The sequence below is a fragment of the Fukomys damarensis genome, unplaced genomic scaffold (assembly GCF_012274545.1).
Source record: "Fukomys damarensis isolate Sample0158 unplaced genomic scaffold, DMR_v1.0_HiC HiC_scaffold_10, whole genome shotgun sequence".
In the NCBI taxonomy this organism is placed as follows: domain Eukaryota; kingdom Metazoa; phylum Chordata; class Mammalia; order Rodentia; family Bathyergidae; genus Fukomys; species Fukomys damarensis.
In genome coordinates, this window is record NW_022900922.1 from 21,658,587 (window position 1) to 21,683,650 (window position 25,064).

General features: G+C 35.2%; 1 protein-coding gene across 6 annotated transcripts in view; it reads right to left on the reverse strand.

Annotated features, from left to right (window-relative positions):
• Positions 1-25,064, reverse strand: part of Cdkal1 (CDK5 regulatory subunit associated protein 1 like 1) — a 607,184-nt gene that overhangs the window by 496,784 nt on the left and 85,336 nt on the right. For all 6 annotated transcript variants that reach the window (XM_010622937.2, XM_010622935.2, XM_010622936.3 and 3 more), the window contains exon 4: positions 17,622-17,706. In XM_010622937.2, coding sequence (XP_010621239.1) covers positions 17,622-17,706 — 85 coding nt within the window. The remainder of the gene's footprint in view (positions 1-17,621; positions 17,707-25,064) is intronic.

Consider the following 25,064-nt stretch of genomic DNA (forward strand, 5'->3'; position numbering starts at 1 on the left):
AACCCCCAAAAAAAAAAAAAAAAAAAAAAAAAAAAAAAAAAAAAATCAAGAAATTGCTTTAAATGATTGGCATGGTGAAACAGGAGGATCACCAGTTCAAACCCAGCCTGGGCAACTTAGCAATAGCCTGTCTCTAAATAAACAATCAAGCAAATAAATGGTCTGAAGTTGTAGCTCAGTATGAAAGTCCTGAGTTCAATCCCTAGAAGCCTCGGCGGGGGGGAGGGGGATTGTTTTAAAACTGTAACAGATCACTTTTACAGATTTTTCTACCAATAAATCTTAAAAACAAAATGGTTTGGATAACTTGTTACAAAAATACAAATTACCAAAATGTCTCCATTGGAAATAGAAGCCTTAAGCAGACCAATTTCCATAGAATAGGTACAGAAATTTTTTAGGAACTATCTCACAAGAAAAGCAGAAGACCAAAATAAATTCGCAAATGGAATTCTGAGTTTTCAAAATCAGAGAGTTCCAATGACTTATAATTATTCCAGAGTGCACCAAATGAAGGAAAAAGTGTCCTAGTTCTTTTTATTGAGTACAATGTTAATAACTCAAACTAGACAAAGACACTTTGAAAATGACCAGTGTCACTCAAGGTTATCAATGCTAATAGTCTCAGTATTTCTTCAGAGAAAATTCAATGCAATAATAAAAAACACACACAAAAAATTCACACTTATAATGCTAGGCTGGTCCAATATTGGAAAGCTTACTTAATACTACACAACATATACAACATAGGAAAGGTAAAAATAATTTCATCACCTTCTGAAATGTGTTCATCAAAATTCTCCTGCCACACCTAGTAAAACTCTAAGGAAACAGGAATTTACAGATATTGTATTAATGCGACAAAATGTATATAGTCCAAAAGCCTGTTGGGAGACATACTAATGTCACTATCTTCACCAAGTTACAAGGCAAAATTATCCACTATTTCCACTATTTTAACTAAATATCTACACTGTAACTATTTGCCAATGCAAGTAACAAGATAAATAAATTTAAAAAATAAAAATTGGGAAAAGAAGAATCCAAAGTCCACTTATAGACAAAATAATAGCATATTTTTAAAATCCTAGAAAAACTGATAAATATTAACTCAAACTATTAAAAAAATAACTTCAGTAAGGCAAGACAATATAAAACGAAAATATAAAAACAACAGATTTTATACAAACAATAACCAGTAATAAGGTCAAAATGATAGCAAAAACCTCTACAGGAAGTAGAGACAATATTTATTTCAGCTGGGGTGGGGGAATAGCAGCAACCATAACAAGATACATCAAAAATCTGTACTGGAAAAACATTAAGATGCTGCTGAAAGACACAAAAATAGACCTGATGTTCCTGTTCTTGGACAGGACGAAACACCATAAAAATGACTTTTCCTCTAAATTAGTTTATGATAAATTAATTTCTAGTTTACCCCTAAAAATGCTAACTATACTTTCCATGGACTAAAACAAGATAATACAAAAAGTCATCTGAAAAATATTAATATGGAAGAATAGTCATAAAACTACAGAAAAAGAAAAACAAATGTAGGATTAGCCCTAACAGATGTTAAATCATAAAATAACTAGAACTTACATAAAAAGTATGGATGGAACAGAAAGAAATAAACCTGTGGAGTGAAACACAGTGCTGAAAATAGACAAGAAGATATGGAAATTTGATGGATAAAGATGGCTTCATGAACACTGACATAAAGATGAAATTTTTAATAAAGGGAATTAGAATAACCAAGAGATTAACAACATTAACAATAAAAACAGTTACAATTAAATAAAAAGTTGTAACTATATACTGTAATAAAAGATAGAAGAATGAGATCTCTCTCACTGTGGAGTGAAAAGTTTATAGAATCCTTAACACTTACTTTGCAAATTTTCAGTAACGATATTAAGATACAAATTAAAATTGTTCAAATATTCTACAAAACAGTATCTTTCAAAACAAGTTTATAAACAATATTAGTAATATAGCCAATTTTAAGAAAATAAATATCCGTCAATAAAGAGCTGAATAAAATCAAGATATATACAATAATATGAATTCATAGACAGGAGCATGAAAAGGTATTCTAAGAATCCATAAATAAAAGAATGAGGAAAGTTTTGACCTGTGCTGAATTATTCCAGGATACTCAGATGGAAAAAGAAAGGGAGGCAAGGAAAGCGGAACACAGGGAGGCAGGAGAAGGAAGAAGGAGACAGAGGAAGGGATGGAGAACATACTTGCTTATAATACTATGGCAAGGGACTTGGGTGGCCAGTGTCAGAACTGCAAAAAAGTTTTCTACTACATACTCATTTGTTTCTTTTGAAATGCTAGCCACAAAAATATATTATCTATACCAAAGAGAAATAAGTGTGGTAAAATATTAGCATCTGAGAAGTCCAGGTACTGAATAGCCAAGAATTAAGTATAATATTCTCAAAACTTTCTAATGATATCTATTTTTTAAATTTATAAAAAAGAAAAGGACACAAAAAAGAAACAGCTCCCCTACTCATGGTATCTGAAACCAAGGCAGCCACCATATATAAAAATAGTAACTACATACCCTCATGAAGACCAAGATGTTACAGTGAACACAGCAGAACAGAAAAAAGTGAAGGGAAAAAACAGAAAATACCTAGTACCTAGAACTTTTGACATCTTTGAACCAACAATTTAATCAAAGATGGAGATGTCTTTCCTTCAAACTTCTTGTTATGAGATAAACTTTGCTGATTTTGCAGATAAAGGAGATACATACGTAAGTATAGGCTTGAATAAGGTATAAGATATAAAAAAATGAAGTATACTCATACCCATTCAGATATCATTGTCTACAAGAGTGGTATTACCACATTTACATTGCTATTTTGTAATTATCTGGCTGAAGCTTTGCCCTTCTTAACCAACTTATCACTCCCAAGAGCAGTAACTGTATCTTACTAATTATTGAACTGCCAAACCCTATAACATGTAATAAGCATTCAACAAATATGTGTCAGTTAATGACTACTGGTTCTCTTTAGCATATTATATTAAAAATGGCTGCCAAGATGTAGTACAAACATGGCTTACTTTGGAAAGTCCATAAGAATGTCATTCAGGATAAGTATATTTTGTTTTCAAGGACAGTGCAAACCAAAATCAAATGCAAAAGATATTTGCTACCAAATGGGAGAGTCTATACATATTTTAACATAGTGGCTAGAGAACATAAACATTTATTTTAGATAAAAGCTTAAAATCTATTATATTAAAGTAAATATCTGAAGTATCTCTTCTGACCAGCCCTAAAATGAAAGCTAAGCCAAATAACATATTTTATAAATGCTAAAATCAGGCTAGAATTGTTTCATACTAATTGACAGAGAGAACTAGTTAAATCTTTAAATGGCAAACAATCACTTCAACAACAGTGTGTTTCTGTGTACTTGAAAGTAAGTAGTAATATCATCGATAAGTAATAATGTCATCACAGTCCTTAGTAAGTCAGAAAGAAGATGGGTTTGAAATACTATGGTGGATTGGCTCTCACCTGGGCAACTTGATGTTAAGAGATTCTATAATTAGCTGCTGTAAAACATCTTAATGTGTGCCCAGAGAGGAGACTAGCTGAGATAGTCCAAGATTTGTTACAACATTATTTATATTATGAATAATGATGAAATAAATGACATATTCCTACCCTTACCAACAGGTTTCTTTTTTTTTTTCTTTTTTGGCATCTGTGGGATGAGGTCATAAAACACAGGATTACTAAATTAAGAAGCATACATATTAAGAACCAAGATATATCATGTAAAGGTATAAGATCCCAATGATAAATGTAACTGTATTGTTTGCTTTAAATTTACCAATAAACTTAATGGGAAAAAAGAAGCATACATATTTCAAATTTTTAAACAATTTATCAACAAATTACTTTCCATGAAGAGTACAGAAATGCAAACTCCCACCAACAATATATCAGAGGAAATATTTCCCCACACTCTCAGGAGTTTTAGTCTTATCTCTAAAAATAAATAAATACATACATACATACTAGTAAGAAAAAAAGAAAGAAAACACATTTCAATTTGTATATCCCTGATTACAGGAAAAGATGAAACCATCTCCTGTTTCCCTCACACTTCTTCTATAAACTACTTATTCACATCATTTGGGTGTTTTTCATTAAAGTTGTCAAATTTAAGAAACTCAGAAAAAAAAAAAAAAAGAAAAGAAAAGAAAGAGCCAGGATTTAGCTCAGTGGTTCAGTGGCCTCTCTTGTAAGCACAAGGACCCAAGTTCAATCCCCGGTACCAAAAAAAAGAAATTAAGAAACTCTAACACTATTTGTAATTATAATGTCATATATATGTGTATTTGTGGACACATGCATGTACACATGTTCATAAATATATATGTGTACATGTGTAAGTATATATTCCTGTTCTTCACTTTGTTGTGGGGATTCAGGCCAATCAATCTTTCAGTGTTTTTGGTACTAAGTCTGATTGCAGGATGCAACTGCCATTTACTGAATAGGCAAAACTTGAGGTGCTACACGTCTTCCCTGCACAAGTCTCTCCTACAAAGAATTCCACACAGCCTGCATGCATCAGGAACATCCCACTGAATATTCATGTAAGTACAACAAATGTGTACATCTGGTAAAAACCCAACTCTATTTTATATACAATGTATTTCTCATGCAGTTTCAAATGTAACTTCTGTGAAAATAGAGAGAAGTGCATACTCTGCATTAAGAACTAGCAAAAGTTGTCATCCATTTGGGGAAAACACTGCAGGTTTGGGGGCAGTGCTGTGCTTATTAAGGCTACACAAATAGCAGATCACATTCATTAACTCTGATAATCTCTATAATTTTGGATAAGTCATTTCATAATTTATGCCTGAATATTTCTACCTTGAAATATATATATTACATTATCAATAGTTTGTATATTTTCCCTTGTATTAATTACATGCAGAGCACTGTGTTAACTGATGTACAATTATGTGCATAGGTAGAATGAAACACACACGGATTTCACTTCAGAATAGTAAAGGATACATTACAAAACACTGGTTATAAAAAAAAAAAAAGGATCATTCAGGAGCACTGCCCAGGCCTACAGGAGAGAGGAGGATTCCCATCTTCTAAATATACTTTGTCTCAACACTAAGACCATAGACAAAGCCCTTCCTCAACCCCACTGGCACAGAGCAACTTCTGTCGAGGACCCAGCATCTCAGCCACATCTGTGTTCCCTTCTACACCCAGCACTATGGCTCTAACAGCTGCACAAGGTCATGCAGGCAGTGGGACAATGAGAAGATCAGGAAAATATACTCAGGGCAGGCAGCACTGGCCCGTGACTACCCTGATTATTTTTTGTTTTGGTTTTGGTTTTGGTTTTTGAAACAGGATCCTGCAGCGTAGTTCAGGCTGTCCCTGACTCACTATGTAGCCTAGGCTGACCTCAAACTTGTAGTCCTCCTGCCTCAGTCTCCCAAATGCTAGGACTACAGGTGTGCCACCACTATATCGAGCTCACCCTGATTTGTAAAAATCCTAAATATACTTCATGGCATTCAAGCCACCTATTACAATTACCAAATCTAGATATTTCAAATTTCTTTGTATAATTACCTGAAATAACAAAAATAAGAAAAAGCTTATAGCCTAGAAAATATAAAAAGAAATTTTAAGTTTCTTAGAGTTTGCTCAATGGAATATTTTTATTACTATTTAAAATTTTTTAATTTAAATTTATTTGTCCAATAACACCAAATCCTTTGTTGTTTCTCAACTTGGCAAAAATATTCCAACCATGACTTAGTCCATGTTTCAACTATGATAACCAAAATACTATAAAATATATTGACTCAAATCACTTTGCCATTTAAAGAAAAAGCTTTCCTTCATTAAGTATCATAAAACATTGACAAGTATTTAAGGAAAACAAATTAAACTTTCTAGTTTTGCCGTAAACTTGCTTATCTGATCACTTCTGTAATAGAAAAGAAATTTATGAGCTTGAATGCACATCATTGGTTGGCACAAAGGGTGAGCTGTTGACTTTTAAAACATATTGTTAAAGCGATCCTTGACATCACTTTAATTTATATTTTTCTCAAAACAGTTTCAATCATGTGAACTGGTTAGTTTCTTAAATGCACTGAAAACGGCAGACAGGAATACACACATACCTGCACCACACAAAGAAAAACACTGAAGTATCAGAATCTGAAACACTAGACACTACCAAAATCATGCCATGGGTAGTTCATGACAATGACTTAATACTGTAATATCTGTATCTATGAAGGAACACACACAAAAGAAACTTGCGAACTTGGAGGGTGTATGCTAGGAAGAAAATGAATTTTTTTTTTTAGGGCAAGGATTTGATACCCTAAACTGGACACCTTTCAGAAAATCTACAGTAAACCCTTCCCATTGGCTAGACTTTCATCCATTTCTTCATTATCTTCAAGTTAAACCTACAATGTTACATTTCTATCTTAGTGAAAGAAAGCATTGTTCCCAGCTATAATAAACTTTCTAGAATTATGCAAAGTACTGTTTGCTAACATTTAATTTTAAAAAGAATTTAACTTTCATTGGATCTTTTGTCTAATTGGGCAAGACTCTCCACAATAATCATTACAAATTGTACTCTCGTTTCTTGTCTAAATTCTTTTGAAACTTCTAGTTTCAAAAGCAGGATAGTAATTACTATCTTACAGAGCTGAATCAGATACAATGAAAAATATACATTTTCCTTACACATTTCATTGTAAATACAGTCAATAAACTTACTAAAAGTAGAAAATATGCCAAGCATAATGGTAAATGTCTATACTCTGGGAGCCTGAGGAAAGAGGATCAAAGTTTGAGTCCAGCCTGGGCAACTCAGCAGACTTAGGGAAACCTTGTCTTAAAGTTTAAAAAAAAAAAATTAAAAGTGCTAGGATTGTAGCTCAGTGAGAAGGCCTAGGATCAATCCTCAGTACTGCCTAAATAAGTAAATAAATAAAGTCCCAACTTTTTTGTAAAACATGTGTAGTGCAATATCTGAACCATGAACCTCTCTGTCCACAGACAGTTCATTCTGTTATTACTTCTTCAAAGATCATCTGGAATTTTTAAAAAAAGGAAATGTTTTCCAATGTAATTTCTTAAATGTTCTGAATAAAGGTAACAGAAAGGATGGTTTGTTCCCAAGTATGCTGAATACCTCCCTCCCTACTTGTCCTGTTCAATGACAGAACACCTACCCTGCCCCAAAGTCTGCACTCTGTAATAGAGACATCAAGTTAGCCCCAGTGACCGTTTTCCCTCCCTTCTTTACAAACAGAAACCCACCTCTGCTTGGGAACAACAATGTGCCCAGTTCAGAACACATGAATATATTTTCCAGCCTGTCTTACAAGCAGAAGTAGCCTTTGGATGTAGTGCCAAACAGCAAGGGTTTTGAGTGAGACTTCCTATCAGGGTCCTTTAAAGGAAGAACAGACTTAGCTGGCTTGCTCCCTCTGTTACTTCCTCCCTTTGAGAAAGCACATATGATGGCTAGAAAGCAATAACCATTTGACATGAGAGGAAAAACCAGTAACAGACCACTGCCCTAAAAACCCAGATTTGGTAAACGAAGCTAGCAACTTATTGTGGACTTTGTGTATATCAGAAAAATAAATCCCCTATCTTATTTAACCCTCTTCTTGTTGGGCTTTTATGACAAGTAGCTAAACTTAAATTCAAAGTAATGCAAACTAACAAGAAAGACTTAGGAAAAAAAAATAGGATGGAAATCCACAGAGGAAGACCTGAGTTCTGACAGAGGCAGAGAGCGGAGGGGGGTCAGGAAGGTGAATGAATGGAGAAAGCAAGTATGTGAGCTGGGTCATTCATCTGTTCCACTGTCTTTGTCGTCCACCCTACCAGCTACAGGGATACAGATAAAAGACACAGCGGCTGCCCTGAAGGACTACGAGAAGGAATACCAACAGATCATTAAATACAGTTATTTATGTGGGAAGCCGCATACAGCTGAACTGGAGCGTATCTGCACAACTGTGTAATACCCACAAAAGTGCCATCCTGTCCTCCAAGATACAGTGGGGACTGGCTTCAGCTAAAAACAGTTGAAAGGGTAAACGTACTCTGAGGAAGATTTGCATCCATCCACAGCTATTTCCTAAGAATACTGTACAGTATTTATCAGCTAAAAGAAGAGTTTCATATCATCTACAGATTTTACTTCTTCACTGCCACTCTATCCAATTTTCCAGGATCACAGAACACCATGCCTCGGTATACTCTAAAATCTAAGCAACCTCATTCATACAGCTCAGAGAACACCTGAACCCAAGAGCAACCATAAGTAGGGAACAAAAAAAGTTAATATCTAAAACTTTTGTAGCATGTGTTATAGTTCTAAAGGAAATGCTTTTCATTGATTATCAGTTATTCCACAATACTACTGAGTGACCAAAAATTATGTTTATCACACAGCAAACAATAAGGGGAGGAAAAAAGTCAGAAACGTTTTTCTCTGTTGTTGTACACACACTCACCAAGAGTAAGTAGGATGTCTTTCAAACCAAAACAATAGGAAATCACTCTTGGCTGAAAGAATTGGCTTAGATCATGATGATTTCTTCTATAACCTGCTACAGCAAGTTCCTGCGTGCTTTCTGGAGCCTCCACCTCCAGAAGTGGGAGAACAGCCAGCACATACATTTAATTACGCAAGTATTCAATGCCATCAACCAGCTGTTGCCAGAACATAATACACTAACCTCCTTCACTCACTTGCCACATAAAATGGCAAAAACAAAGCAACTGTTGATGTAACAATAATCATGAAATATGCAAAATACTGTTCTCTAAAAAGATTTTAGGTAAGTACTCAACTCAGTTTTGCATTTTAAAATGATTTACTACCTCTGAACTGTTTCTCTGTTCTGGATTTGCAAATTGTTACCAATCTCTTAACTGTAAATTTATTCCTTCGTTTTGTTGTTATAAAGTCAACCATGAACTCAATTGTCAAATATACTTTCAAGTTTATTTCCAATCCAATTTCTCATTAGAACATGTCACACGATAATCTTCTATCTCCCTCCCATTCATCTGCATTTTTCCATGGTTAGTGGATAAGTAATTTAGAGCCCATAACAGGAAATTAGTGAAAATCTGCTCAAGACATCCATAACTCTCATTCTTCACTTTAAGAATAAAAAGTTCTTTAACATTTCTAGAAAGCTTGTTCCTCCAGTAGCATTATTAACTACAAACTAGCTCATGGGGGTGGGGGTTTTACAAACTCCCAACTACAACACAAAGTAGAATATACAGCACTGTCACATGCATAAATGAGTGGGAATAAAATGTATTAACACATGGTAGATGATAAAACCTAATCTGGAAACAACTTATCCAGAGAAATTTGCTTTTCAGTCAATTCAAAGAATAACTCAATGTTAACTATTTACAAGGCTGTGCTAGAACACAAAGATGCCTCAGTACAGGAGAGACAACTTCACGGCCCTTACAAATCTGTGACTCCCCTCTCCCAAGAGCCTTCCTGTATCAAGGTCACCTTTCTAACACTTATGTCTTCCACCACAGCTGGCTAGCTTACTTTGATTTTTCAATTATGGTGGTTTGCCTGGTGTTTTGTGCTCTTTCATTGAAACTGTACAGTTTGATTCTCAAATGTTAGGCAATGATGTGAAATTGAAATATTTATATTATTCGTATAAATTATAATACACCTGACATACTACCTTAACAACGACGTATTGATACACTGACAGCAGAATGATGATCCTCAACTCTTCCCCCCCTCCAAAAAAAATCAGGTTAACCTAATCATACAGTATATACTCCATAATTCTAAGTGTGAGACAAACTGAAAGGCAAACACCACCAGTTTTTTATCCACTTGCCACAGCCCCCACCTCAAAATAAGAGGTCTCGATTAATTCAATGGCTACACCCTGAGGCAGGCCCTGCTCCTTAGTTCAGTGGGGGAAACAAAGCACAGCCCTGGCTCCTGCCGGCATAACCAGGTGACTACTCCAGGAAGGCAGGAGTCCAGCCCCTTTTACCTCTTCCCTCAGGAAAGAAACTGTTTTGTCACACTCTATAGGCAAAATGCAAAAACACAAGACAGCACAATTTCTTAAAAGAAGACTTCTTAATACATTATTTAAAAAGTAGAATGTTCTTCCTCCTTTTTGCAAATACATACCCTGTCTCTGACAAGTGACTCACAGCATCCCTGGGGGACCATTCTTATAATAGTGTCTTAAGTCTACCAGTGGTATCTGTTTCCCAGGAAAAGAAAAAATCATTACACCGTAAAGTTACAGGGTCAAAGAGCCTAAGCAAAAAGATTTTCCTGAGGTCAATACCCTCACCTCATGATTCACAATCTAACAGAAGAATCAAATATGTAAACCAATAATAAAATATAATACACAACAATAGACATTTGCATGGGGTAAAGCAGCAGCCCAGGATAAAGCATAAATCCCTCTGTGGAACTTGGAGGGAAGGGGTGAGCACGGACAAGGAGATGATCTAACAGATGCTACTGCCTTGGACACAGGTTCCAAAGATGAACTATTTGGTCAGGCAGGATGAATGGGGGGCAGGGGTGGGTGGGAGTATACACAGCACACACATGCATCTGAGAGGGAAGAAGATCTTCCAGGGGGCAAGAGGAGCATCTGCAAGCACATGCTTAAAAAACTTTATAATCTGGGGTGAGTAAAAGTCTATGGGGAAATGGCAAGAAAAGAAGTAGGAGAAAGAAGGAAAAAATTTTAAAATATCTGTTTATACTAAGAAATTATAACTTTATCCTGCAGGGCAAGAAAAACTTATTAAAAGAATTTGAAGGAAAGGAATGCATTAACTAGAACAAAAAAGAGCTAAGAACAAGCTAAACACCACACAGTAATACTAAGGGTAGCAGATGAGGACCATAATCACGTGATGGAGAAAAAGGATTCAATTCAAAGGTATGTAACCAGCCTATGACAATTTGATGAAACACAGGATCAAGGTTTTTTCCTGTAGTTTCCACAAGGAACACACAACACTGGGCATAAGAAAGGAAGACAGAAGGGTTAAGAGAGAAAGGCCCTTGAGCATGGCCTAACATGGGGAGGGAAATGAGCAACCCAGATGACTACAACCCAAGAATACAGGCAGCAGATCAGAACTACTGTTGAGAAGAGGTGAAGTTGGTCAGGAGGCAGCTTATATGTTGTAACCAGATGCATTAGTAGGCCATCCATGTGGAGAATTCATGAAACACTGGAATACAAGTCTGGATCTTGAGAAGAAAAAAGTCAGAAATAGATTTTGAAGAAATCAGCCCACTGGCAAATATCTAAACAATAGAAATAGATGAAAAATGGAAGGAAAATGTAAACATTCAACATAGCACTGTTTAGAGAAGAGAAAAAAAACCTTAACTTAGCAATACCTAACCAATACTATGAAGTCAAATAGTCCAAGATTCATAACTAACTTTCCACACAGAAAGAAACTTTTTGTGGGCTATGAAGGCTGAAGAAGACTGTGACCAGTAAAAATAATAATTCACTACATCTGTGTCTGAAACTTTAGATAACAACATAAACCTGATACAGAACTACATCACTACATACAAGTAGAAAAAATTAAATGAAACTATCTAAATTTAACAAAAAAAATCAATGAAATGTAACATTTTAAAAAATAAGTTAAACTCATAACAACTACTCATATTAACTAACTTGTTTCTTACAAAAGGTCAGACTAAAAGCCAACATGGTTTTATCTTCCAGTGCCAAAGAATTTAATTGAAATTTTAAAATTAACTAAAACAATATTTACTTAAAAATAATAAATTGACTACTAGTGAATCAAAATAACAGAATCAGATTGTTTTTTCATTTTCTTTTAAATTAGTAAATTAATTACTAACTAAAAGGGCAAAGATTTCTTTATTCGTAACAAGTTAGGATTTTTGAAGCCTATTTTATAATTTAAATTGAAAAAATATTCTGAGAACTTCCTAAACTTCAAGTCTAGAACTCAACGATAAGCCTACATGAAATAAATAATATTTTCCTAATAGGAATGAAAATCCAACAGTTTTTAAGTTTGCTAAACAGGCTGTTTTGTAAAGAGCTTTTCTAGAGAGAAAAGATGTTATACCAAAGAGGTATCTTCTGTTCCAAACACACACTTCCTTCTGTTTCCATTTTGGCATTTTCAGTTGCTGTTGCAAGTAATTCCTCTCAGATATATACATCACCCCGACAGCATTACCGTTAATTTCTACAAGCAAAGGAGGTTAAAAGAGGGAATGGCTCTGTCTATCCACTATCAGTATGGCTAAACCACAGTGCCCATTTGGGTTAAAACGTACAGGGTTCAAACAGGGGTTGAGAGTCGATGATCAAAGCAAGCTGGCTATTCTTCCTGTCATTTATACAGAACACACAAGACGTGTTTATTTTCATCAGCCTCTCAATGACCTCCTTTAGGTGGCATGGAAAGATCCCACATTTCTATAAAGCCCTAGTCAAAGGAGTTTTCTTATTTGATACTCTCATTAAGAGGAAATTTTATTTTTTTCAACTTTTGATCTTTTTCATTTACTCAAGAACCTCTCAAGTTAAAGGCCATATTGCCTCAATCAAGTTGGGATAATGGATAAAATAAGGACAGGGCAACTGAGAAATGCTCAGGAGGAAATAGCTGCATCCAACACACTGCCTCATAAAACATGAACAGAGTGTGCATTTTTCAAAGCTCATACAGGAATTAGCATTTAAGTTCAAAAGCCGCCCAGCAAACTCTGTCTTACCTTTTTCTGCTACTTTAAACTCATACTCTTGGCAACCTCAACAACAATAATAAATTGTACAGTAAAACCTAAGGGAAACTTGTCACAATTTCTCAATTCCTAGTTCTTAACCAATGGAACTACAGTAACCAAATGAAAGAAAGAAATCTCTCAGAGTTATCTTCCTTTGCTCCCGTTAAAAATGAGGCTGACTTCTGCCTGGTGGCTCAAGAGACAAAATCAAGTAATGAATAATTAACAACAAACAACTATTAAGTACTAAGAATACATTGAAAAGGAAACAACAGCAGATGATCAGAGACAATGACACATCAGGAGTAGATTATAGACGGAAACTTCTACAATATGTCAGTTGAAATAAACCTTTCCTCCTTTAACTTGGGTGTCAGGTATTTTGTCTCAGGAACCAGAAATATAACTAAGACAACCACATAGACAAATATGTAGCATAAGTTATTGTATAATAAAGTTTATGCACTAATCATCTTTGATTTTCTTTTCTTTGTTAGGAGATGGTGACAAATGGGAAGGCATCTAAATAAAACAATGTTTGACAAGAAGAGGTAATGTTATAAAAGTCTTCAAATGAGTAAGAGTCACTTGAATCTGATGTATTTCTCAATGTTGTTATTATACCTTTAACAGGATTGTATTCACTCTGGAAACACCAAATACTACTGTGTTACCTTAGTAAGAACTGGTTGTAATGATCAAAAGTCTTCAAAGTCATTAAAAAATGTCATCATTATATTCTTAATTTTTCATTCAATCAAGCAAACTAGTATATAAAAGGAATCTGTGCTTGCTATCATGGTTCTTCGTATGAAAATTACAAGCTTTTCTTTTATGTCACTACTAATTCACTTAATCATTCAAACACTATGTCTTACTTTGAACCACATTCACAAGTTTATTGTATTATATTTAAAAAAAAACCACACACACACACACATTATATTTGGTTTAATTCTCCCTTTGTCTGCTCCTAGAAATGACCCTGCCTCTTCTGTACCATCCCTGCCTTCCTGCTTCCCACCATGGCTCACTCAATAAGAATGCCTCTGGATATTTGCCTCAATTCTAAAGCCACCTGCCTAGTATCTGTATCTGGAAAACACAGTAAAAATAATGATATAATAGTAAAAATACACTCTAGTTCAGACTGCCTAGGTTAAAATCCCTTTCTACCATTCATAACCTGAACATCCTTAGAGAACTTCATCTGTCAAATAGAAATAAAAATGGACTCTACACAGGGCTGCAAGAATTATGCTAGGAGATATTCAATTCACATAAAGCACATGAAATAGTGTCTGCCAAAGAGAAGACATTCAATAAAAGTCAAATATATTCATTCTCTATTAAAATTTTTACCTATGACTTTGAAATATAGCATGTTAAAAATAAAACAAGAATATCTCAAATTCAACGCCCTTCTGAAATTCCCTATTTCATTCTAGCCAGAGAGTTATCTTCTTCAATGTTGAACATGTAAGGAATTCTTCCTTCACATGTCAACTCCTTTCCTCCAAAGTGCCTCCCCTTTAAATGAGCCCTTCAGTACCTGGACTACTTCAGCTCAGGCTTAACTCAATTCCTGATCTCAACTTTCCCTTACTCCCAGCCATTCTTTCACTGCTGCCAGAATTAATCCTTTAAGACCAAGGATGCAAACACTGTAGACAATATTTTAAAACTCATCATTTATAATAAATATATAAAACACTGCAAAGATAAAAGGAGAAAGTACAGATTTTAACAATGTTACTGAAACAACTCAATATCTATGTCATTAAGGAAAAAATATTTTAAAAGCACAGAATCTTCATTAAGTGTATCAAAAATTTTTAGAAAGTCGGAGCAGACCTAAATACACTCATGCACCATATAATCATGTTTTGGTCAACAGAAGACCACAAATACCACAGTGGTCCCATAAGATTACATTGCCCAGTGATATCTCTACTTGTGTAAATAAATATTTGCACAAGGACAAAATTGCCCAACCATCTCATAAAGTGGTTCATAACTGTACCTTATTCATGATAGAAAAGTCAAAATGATGAACATTCAAGTTTTATCAAAAGTCATTTAAACTGGGGATTTAGCTCAAGTGGTTCCACCATCTGCCTTGCAAGCACAAGGGCCTGAGTTCGATCCCTGGCACACACACACACACACAAAAAAAAAGTTATTTAAAATTTCAATTTAATCATAATCAAAATTATACTAGTACTCCTTGTTGAAATTAAAAACTGATCCTAAGGGCCTGGGATTTAGCTCAGTGGCACCACACCTGCCTCACAAGCACAAACAACATCTTAAATTTGATCCCCCCCTGGGGGGGGCTGATTTTAAATTTATATGGAAGGGTAATGAGCAAAGAACAACCAGGACACTCTAACAAATACAAAAATACACTAGCACTATCAAACATCTACACTTAGCGTATCTATACAACATATGACATTATAGAACAAGAACCAGAATAAAGAAATAGACCAATGGAATGAAAAAAAGGGGCAAAGGACATACTCAAAAACATCTATGAACATATGTCTATTATCTATTGACATATGTTTTAACATATGTCAAGAGTGGGTAATGCAGAGACAAAAGAAGAATGAACAGTTTTTTAAAAACAAAATTAAGCGATACTGGAACAAGTGAATATCTACATGGAAAAAGTTAAATCGGACCACTTCACAGGGCCATAACCATCTCCTCCAAAAAATCAACTCCAGATGGAATACAGATGCATATGTAAGAGATAAAAGCATGGACCTAACAGAAGAAACATAAGAGACTATTTTAACAGCTTAAATTTAAGGAAAAAAATTTTAAGAACAGAGACCAAAAGTAAAGACTTCATAATGTTAAACCACAATTTAAAACCATAACAAAATATAATTTAAAGCAGTGAAAAGATAAACCACAGTTGGGAGAAAATAAAACATATATACTATCGAAAGACTAGTAAACAAAACACACATAATGTTTACCACAAATGAGTAATAAAAAGAAAAACTCAAGAAAATGGATAAGCCATTTCATAAAAAATGGAAATACAAATGGCCAACAAAACAGATTTTAAAATGTTCAACTTCATCAATGATCAGGAAATACAAACTAAAACTACAATAAAAGACATCTTCGCCAATCAATTTGGAAAAATTTAAAACCCTGATTATATCAACCATAACAAGCATAGAGAATAACAATCATACACATCCACTGCCAGGTAACCCTAAGTACATCCATTTTCAAAGAGAGACTGGCATTACCCACTGAAGTTTGAATGTGCACACACTTATGACCCAATCATTCCATTACTAGGTACATATCCTGAAATAACCCTTACACACTTGTACCAGAAGATATTTAAAATAGTGACAGCAGCAGTGTTCATGAAAACAAAACCCTGTGAAAAACTAAAACTATCAATAAAAAAAAATAGGGGCTGGGTGCTTAATGGCAGAGTATTTGCCTAGCATGAGTGCAGCCACGGGTCCAACTCCTGATGCAAAAACATTAATAATTACCATGAATGGCTAGTCATTTTATATTCATCAAATGGAAAAATCTGAAATTATAATGCTGAGCAAATGAAACAAATCTCAGAACACAAGCAGTATATGATCAATAAATACAGTTCAAAATAGGGATAAATAATATATTGTTTAAAAATACAATTCATAGATGATAAGTCTACCAGCCAAAATAAAGAAATGGCTCAAAAAAAGTCAGAATAAAGGTTACTTCTTGAATCAGGCGTGGTGGCACACACCTATAATCCCAGCATTCTGGAAGGCTGAGGCATGAGAATCACAAGTTTGATCCCAGCCTTAACAATTTATCAAGATTCTGTATCCAAATAAAAAATAGAAAGAGGGCTGAGGATGTAGCTTAGTGGTGTGAAAGCCCTGGGTACCTTAACTGCAAAAAAGAAAAAAAAGAAAAAAGATTACTTCTTGGGGGTAAAACTGAGAGACACGGACTATGCCTATAGGCTTGACAATGTTGCAATTCTCATTCTGGGTGTACAGGTATATTTATTAATACTTTATTATTATTTAAACTACAGGACTTGGATAATATCTTTTATAATAATCACAATGAAGAGAAGAATCTCACAGGAGAGTGAAGTAAAGAAGAAGGAACCCTTAAGAGGTCTAGATGGGAAGGCAAGAGAAAAACAGGACAATAGCTAAGAGGGGTTTAGGGGCTCGTTAGACCTGAATGAGTCAAATGCTGATGAAAGGCAACAACAGGGTTGGAGAAGTTGAAAATATAGAATGAGGAAATAATTTTCAGAATAAGGGAAGATTCAGAGCACACATGAAAAAAAAGGATATTTTTTCCACCTGAACCTGAGAGAACAAAGCAAAAAGGACTTATGTGCCAATTAACCAGCGTCAGTCACAGGGCAGACATCAGAACACCTAGACGAGGGGTGGCAGGCAGGGAAAGAGAACACGTATGGGCTGCACAAGGCAAGTGCACCAGTCTGTACTGGGTTCTCCAGGAAGAATGTGTAGTTAAAATTTAAACATTCAAATCACTTACCAGCTAAATACACAAATACAAAAACCATAATAGAAAAGGTCTCATTAATTTTTTTGTTCTGTATCAGTTAAACTCAAAATAGTATAATCTTTAAAAGTACAACTCATATATTTAATTTGCTGATATGCTTAACTTCATTATCAAAAATAGCGAAAAAACAAAACAACTTTCACTTACTTAATTGAGTTTCTAAAGTGGTCTTCAGCTGGGTTTTTTACAGTACAACTGTTCAGAAGCCATAAATCTGCTTCAGATGGGTTTTCTAGTAAAAATAAAAAAGAATACAAAAAACAAAAGTTAAGTATCACATTTAATCAAATCAAAAATATCCAAGTGCTTACCCAGATGGTGCAAGACTGGTTGGGGGGTTTGTTAGAGGCGAGTAAACAGCCAATTACAATACAGTAAGTAATTGCTGTAATGTGGAAAAATAATCACAAGCAACAAATACAAAAATGTGTGTTCTGTACTGTATCCTTTCACTTAAAATGTAATGAGGACATTTTCCTTAATTTTCAAAGTGCAAGAGTACTATTTCATAATTTCCATAAACTAAAATGAAACTGTCCTAATCTTCTCTACATATAAAATTAATTGCCCTCTTTTGGATTGTGTTAATATTTTTCAGGCACAGGTATGAGAAAATACTGAGTATTCCTCAGTTTTAGAAGTTATTAAAATTATAACTTGTCTGCCATTTAGAATTAATGATTTACCTCAAAATTTGTCATTTCTTTCACCAGTCTGATTAAATATTGTTAGCAAATATAATAAACATACTGGCAATAGGATAAATAATCCAAACCATGTTTATTAAAATGAATTTACAAATCCTTACAGCACCCACCAGTCCACCTTTTTTTTAATACCTCGGTTGCCTAAAAGGATTTTGTTTATTAAAATAGAATTAACTACCATAAAGAAGGAAACCAAAAGTGAAAACTAACCCTTTCAACAACATTTCAGTAAGAACAGAAGCAATTGGTATAAGGAGCCAAAAGCACATTCAGGTGTTTCTGTCCACATGTGCTATCTGGGAAGCAATATTCAGGTTAGAGCATAAGGCTCGAAAGATAGTGAACACATCAGAGCTAAAGGTAATCTGGAAATAACTTTTCCCCCCAACTTTCTTTATTAATATACTAAAATCTTTTTTTATAAAGAGGCAGAGTAAAAAAAAAAAAAAAAAAATCCCTGAAACAATAAAAAGGGCAACTCCTTATCACTGCATGCTAGCTGAATAATGATTCCCTCCTAACTCATCTCTCTCTCCCTTCCATTCATCCCCCACCAGCATCCTAATGGTCTGTGTTTCTGTCCAGCAGCAAAAGTGGCCTTTCATACCACAGAAACCTAAGTATGTCCCTTCAGAAAAGATGAGTATACACCTACCTTCTCTTTGTTTCGTACACATCATTCCCCACAATGCCACTGAAAAGATCATTCCTCTATCAATATATGGTAGCACCATCCCAATCTCCCAGTGATTGACAGTTGGAATTAAAGGCCTGTCCAGATCGGGCTGCCTACCTCCTCAACGTCTATACTGATTTTCTCCTATTTTCATCTTCTGCCAATCACGGAAATTCCTTCTCACCCTTTAGTTTCAGCTTCAGGCTTGTTAGATCTCTTTCTCTGCACTCCCTTAACAGACTGTGCTAAGAATATTCTTGCACTTTATAATAGTGTGTTAAAAGCATTCATTTTCCAGCCTGTCTCTATTAAGAGATTCTGAAGACAACATTTTAATCAGATGTTCTCTGGATATCTAAATTTTAATGCAGTGATGGGTATAGAACAGGTATTCAAATAGCCATGCAACAAGTAACCATTGTGCAAGTAGGTGCAGGATGAGACAAGAATGACAAAGAGATCATGCGTGGGACCCTCCTTCCCATAGCACTGATCCAAAAGCTCTGAAAGCCAATGATGATCTTCAAAAGAGACACTGATTTATTTAACAAACAGAACTGAGTCTTTTACCTTATTTGCAGCTATATCCCACAACATGTTTCAGCTTCTGGTACATGATAGATAACCATTAAATATTTACTGAATTAATATCAAAGTTTAAAAAGACAGATCATTACTATGAATAATGTACTACAGATAAGAAAAAGTCACAGAGATCTGTTAACTAATGATAAAAAATAGTGATTGTGGATTTATTTTTTAAAGAAATAAGCAAATAGCTAATCCTAATGACAGAGCTATCTGTACCAGAGGCCACTTTTATATGATGGCATAATCTTCTTTTCTGTTACCTTCAAGTTATTAGACAATTCATGCCATCATCACAAGAAACTCCAGCAATAAATAAAAGAAGTTATTCTACTCTATTTTGTATTTAAATATGGCCAGTGTTGACTTCTGGAACAAACTGAGGATCCAATAACTGCAATCAATGGAAATCCTATGACTACACCAAAGTGCCTACAAAATTACAGAACTATTTAGAAAATCACCCCACAAGAGAGAACATCACTTCTCAATTGACACCAGAGATACTCAATTCTTTCTTTCTTTCTTCTTTTTTTTTTTTTTGGTTTTTTTGTTTGTTTGTTTGTTTTGTTAATGGTAGAAATGTTTTATCAAAAGTAGGAAAAGAAACAAGCTCTGCAGAGCAAGTTTGGACCAAGTAAAAGTAGGAAAAGAAGTACACCCTACAGCACAAGGGTGGGCCACTATGCAAGAGAGAACACAGTGGGAAATATCAAATTATTTCTGAACACCACTTTGTCTTAGTACATCTTACTGAATATTTTCCAAAGATGATTCTACTTAAAGGTACAAAGCAATCAAAAGCCAACAGAGAGTAAAGATTTCTTATGTGTCTAGACCATGTAAGAGGTACTAGGGACATGGCTGTGAAAGCTGCTCTTCTCAAGGAGTTCAGAGTCATTAAGAGGAAGTCTGATTTTCAAAAGTTAAAAATAAATTTAAAAAAAAAACAAAAAGCAGCCAAACAAGGTAATTTAAGGTACCATCTGATAATATGAAGATGATTAAACAAGGTAAATGACAGAGAAAAACAGAGGGTCTACTAGTTAAAATAACCCTCTTATGGAAGTTGAATCTGACTTGGGGTGAATGACAGGAAGGAATCTGCCATGCAAGGATGGGAAGGAAAAGTGCAAATGCAAAGGCCACGAAACAAGACCAGGCCTGTTATGTCTAGGAAGAGCGAGAAAACAGGTGTGAAAAAGGATATATGGAAAACAGGGAGAAAAAGGTCAGAGAGGTAGGCAAAAGTCAAATTCTTTGATATAATCCACTTTGGAATATTCATTGGATTCCCACTGGCAAATTAAGAACTCTAGATTTTCCTCTAAGTGTAACATGAAGTCACTACTGATTTCTCACATGAGTTAATTTCTATTTCAGAAAAACCATTCTGGTAGCAGTGAAGACTCTAGGTGGGTTATTAGTCTGCTCTGACACTACAACTTACAGAAGAAAACTCTGGCTCACTGTTTCAGAGGTTTCAGTCCATGGTCAGCTGGCTCCAAAGCAGGAACATCATGGTAGAGGGCATAGTGAAGCAAAGTTACTCAATCCATGGCAACAGGAAAGCAGAGCAAGGGCCCCACCTCTTAAGAGTACATGGTGCTATGAACATCAGTGGGTTAATCCACTGATAAGCCACAGGGGTCTCAATCCAGTCAAGTCAACAGCTTTGCTGGCAATATACAGCAAAAGCAAAGATGAAGCTGGAGGATGTTAAATCAACAAAACAAGCTAACAGTTGATGCACTGGGTGAAGAGTAAGTGAAAGACCATAGTAACCGGAACAACTTGCAAGAGTGAGAAGTGAACTGAGACATATTTTGGAAGAAGAGTGTGTGGATTTTCTATCACTATAGTAAAATACCTGAGATTATTAATTTTAAACAGAAAGGTTTTGTTAGAGCTCAGAAGTTTGAAAATTCTAGTCCATGATGAATTGGTCTGTTTTAGGCTGTGGCTAAGCAAAACATTATGGGCATGGCAGAGCAAAACAGCTCATCTCATGGCCAGGAAGAAAAAGAGAGAAAGAGAAAGAGGTATAGGCCCCCTAATCCCCGTAAGGTTATGCCAATGACTTAAGGACCTTCTGCTGGGCCCCGCCTTCTCAAAGTTTTACTACTTCCCAAGAAGTTAAGATGTGAAATGGAAGCGAGGCTTGGAGAGATGCACTGATAGTTCCAGCACTTAGGAGGCCAAAGCAGAAAGATCATTCGAACCCAGCAGTTCAAGGCCAACCTGGGCAATCCTTAAAAAATTAACAAATTTGTAAAAATTAATAAACAATGGAGTCTGAGCTTTTAACACATGAATCTTTGGGGGACACTTGAACAAAAAGCATCACAGACTTGAGAGAATTAATGGGAAAGTTAAATAAGAGATGTGCAAGAAAGAATCAAACTGGATTATTAAGTACTTACTAAGGATTTTTGCCCTGAGCATCAGCTGTGGTGCCATTTATTGAGATGAAGGCCTGAAGAAAAACAAGATTCGGGGATAGGGAGCTGATAGCTTTGTTTTGGATATGTTATTTTTGAGATCCCTATTAAATTCCCAATTGGAATTTGTACATATGAAACAGATGTTGAGAGGTGAGGGTCTTTCAGAAAAGTGATTTAGTCTTTTCCTGCTACATTCTGTGACATCCTCAATCAAGGAAAGGGAGAGGGAGAAACAGAGAAAGAAAGAGATAACATAATACAGGTCATGCAGATATCTGGTAGAGAAGATATAACAAGAAAGCCAGGTATGGCGAGACATGCCTATAGTCCTAGTACTCAGAAGACTGAGGCAGAAGGATCACTCGAGGCCAGGAGTTTGGGCCAAACTCAGCAGTTTTTTGTTTTTTGTTTTTTTTCTTACTAGGGATTGAACTCAGGTCATTGCACTTGCAAGGCAGGCCATGGAACCACTGAGATGAATCCCCGGCCTCAAGCAGATCTTTAAAAAACAAACAAATTTGTGAAAAGGAATACTCAGTAAGATAAAAGAAAAAGAAAATTAAGGAACATGGTGTCACAGAAGTCCAGAGAAGAAAGCATTTTTAAAAACAGAACAATTACACTAAACACTAAGAATTCAAGAATGATATCTGTATAAATGTTAATACCATTAACAGAATAAGATAATACTTATTTTTCATTTTCAACTCTCAATTAGAAATGTTTGTTGACTTTGCACCAACCCACAATTATCTAACGAAAGCCCTTTTTACTAAATTATACAGAAAACAAATTTACTACAAAAAAAAAAAAAAAAGAAAGAAAGCTGTGTATGGCTATTTGCCAATAAAAAAAAATACTGGTTCCACATGTGTTACCTTCTTGTGAAAATATTTTGAGTTTTCAGATGACATCAACACCCCCCGATTCGTAACAGTCCTTGCAGAGAGGAAAGGAAGCAGGATGATCACTCGAGCCAACTTAGGTAGTCCATTATGCTCATGTTCCTGGCAATCTCAAGGAACATACCCATTTCAAACACTCACATGGAAGAGTGCCAAGGAACACATCTCCAAAGGAGTAAGCCACGGTGACATGTGTACCTTGGAGTGGTAGATTCTAGAACAAGCAGGAAATACAAGAAGATCTGTCTTCTAGAACCTCATCCCCAAAATAAAATGAACATACAAACACACTACCACGTGTGGATGATTTGGTTACTGAAGAAAATGTCTGCTAAGAGGAATGTTCTTAATGACTCAGAAGACTCACGCGAGGCTTTCCAGTTCTTTGGGAGGAAGAGCAGTATTATATAAGGGCACTGAGGAAATAAGTAACAGTGGACCTGGGAGGGAAACACAATAAGAAGACACCATGCTTAGAGCACAGCCTTGGAAAAGACCCAAAGAAGAATTCTACACACTCAGAGCACTGATAACTCCTGGTATATGGCTAAGAGCATATGCATATAGCCAAATATGGCCAATGCCAGAGCCAGGATATCAGGTCTGGTTTTAAAGCCTAAACACTTTAGGCTAGCCAATAAGTGGGCCATCAAACCTGTGGACCTTTGCCAGTTTGCTAGGAAACAGAATCCCAGGGGGGATTTAATATGTACTTCTCTGATTATGAGTTGAGCAATTTTTCACGTTTAAGGTCTTTCATGCGTTTTTATTTTGGGGGTATTTGCTTATCTGTTTTCCATTTGTTCTAATCTCATACTCATTTTTCCATCAAGCTAGTGATCATTTTCATCTTGTTTTATTTCACTTATAGAAACAATCCAGAGAATATTAACTGTATGTCAACTGAACCTTCAATGGTTTTTCCCAATTTGTCATTTGAAGTTTTACAGTTTCTTCATACATTTTTATTTCTATATCAAATTTACTAACTTTATCTTATTGCTTCTGAATTTGAGTCAGGAGAAGGACATTTCTTCTCCCAGATTACCAAGGAATTTATCTGTTTTCTTCTAATCACATCTAATTTTACATTTAGATCTCTTATCTATTAGTATATTCTGATACACAGTCACATCACTTAATTTTAAATGAAAAATAAATGAAATGCTGTATTATCATATCAAAATAGAAAACATTAAAAAGATTCCTATCTAGTGAAGGCTAAGGAATAGGGGACACTAACAGCCTTTTACTCCTGATGAAACTAGCTGAAAGACAAGGAGGGACTACCCATAAAACATTTATACCCATACTGGAATTTCTCCTACACATGCTTATAGGATGGGCACCACATACTTGCATATACGTACAAGTGTGTTATGTGTGTGCGTGTGTAAACTTAAAAGTTCTCACTTGAAGATTAGACATGGCAAAAAACCTAGAAAGCCCGTCCATCCATTACAGAAAGATTAGTTAAATAAATTATGGGATTTGCTATGGCTTGAATCTTAAATGTCTCCCAAAGCCTTGTGTGTTAAAGGCTTGTTCACCAGCCTATGGTGCTAGTGAGAGGTGGTGCAAACTGAAGGAAGTGGGACCAGGTAGAAGGAAGTTATGTCACTGAGGCTGTGCCCTTGAAGGGGACAGTGCGACTCTAGCTCCTCCCCCATCTCTCAATTCTTCCCAGCCACCATGAGGTGAGCAGCCTCTCCATAAGCTCAGAGAATCAGAACCAAGAACTAGAGATAAAACCTCATACCACAAACCACAATAAACTTTTCCTCTTTGAAGCTGATTTTCTCAGGTATTTTGTCATAGTAATGGAAAATTAATGTAGGACAACAGCAGAAATACTCTTTGTAATATCATAAGGTGAACCAAAGCAAGGTATGGAAAAAATATCCAGTATCTCATTTGTGTTTCAAAAATGAAAAAGAATGGTCACACTGTTGTATGTATGAACATACATGTATGTACTGTAGCATGTATGAACCTGAGGAGGTGATGAAATTTCAGTCTCTTCCAACATAATATTTGTGAGTACCTTTTATTCTTTCTCTTTCTTTTTTTTAAAGCTTTTTAATCTTAATCAAGACTTTTTAAATTACTTTGTTTTCTTCTCCATATTGCTTAGATTCAGTAACTTCCTTTCATTCCAGAGACAGAATCTAAGCTATTTTCCTGCTGTGACACAACAGAAAAACAATGGCCTCACACACAATTTTTCTTTTTCTTGTCTTTTTTTTTTTTTTTTTTTGGGGGGGGTGTGT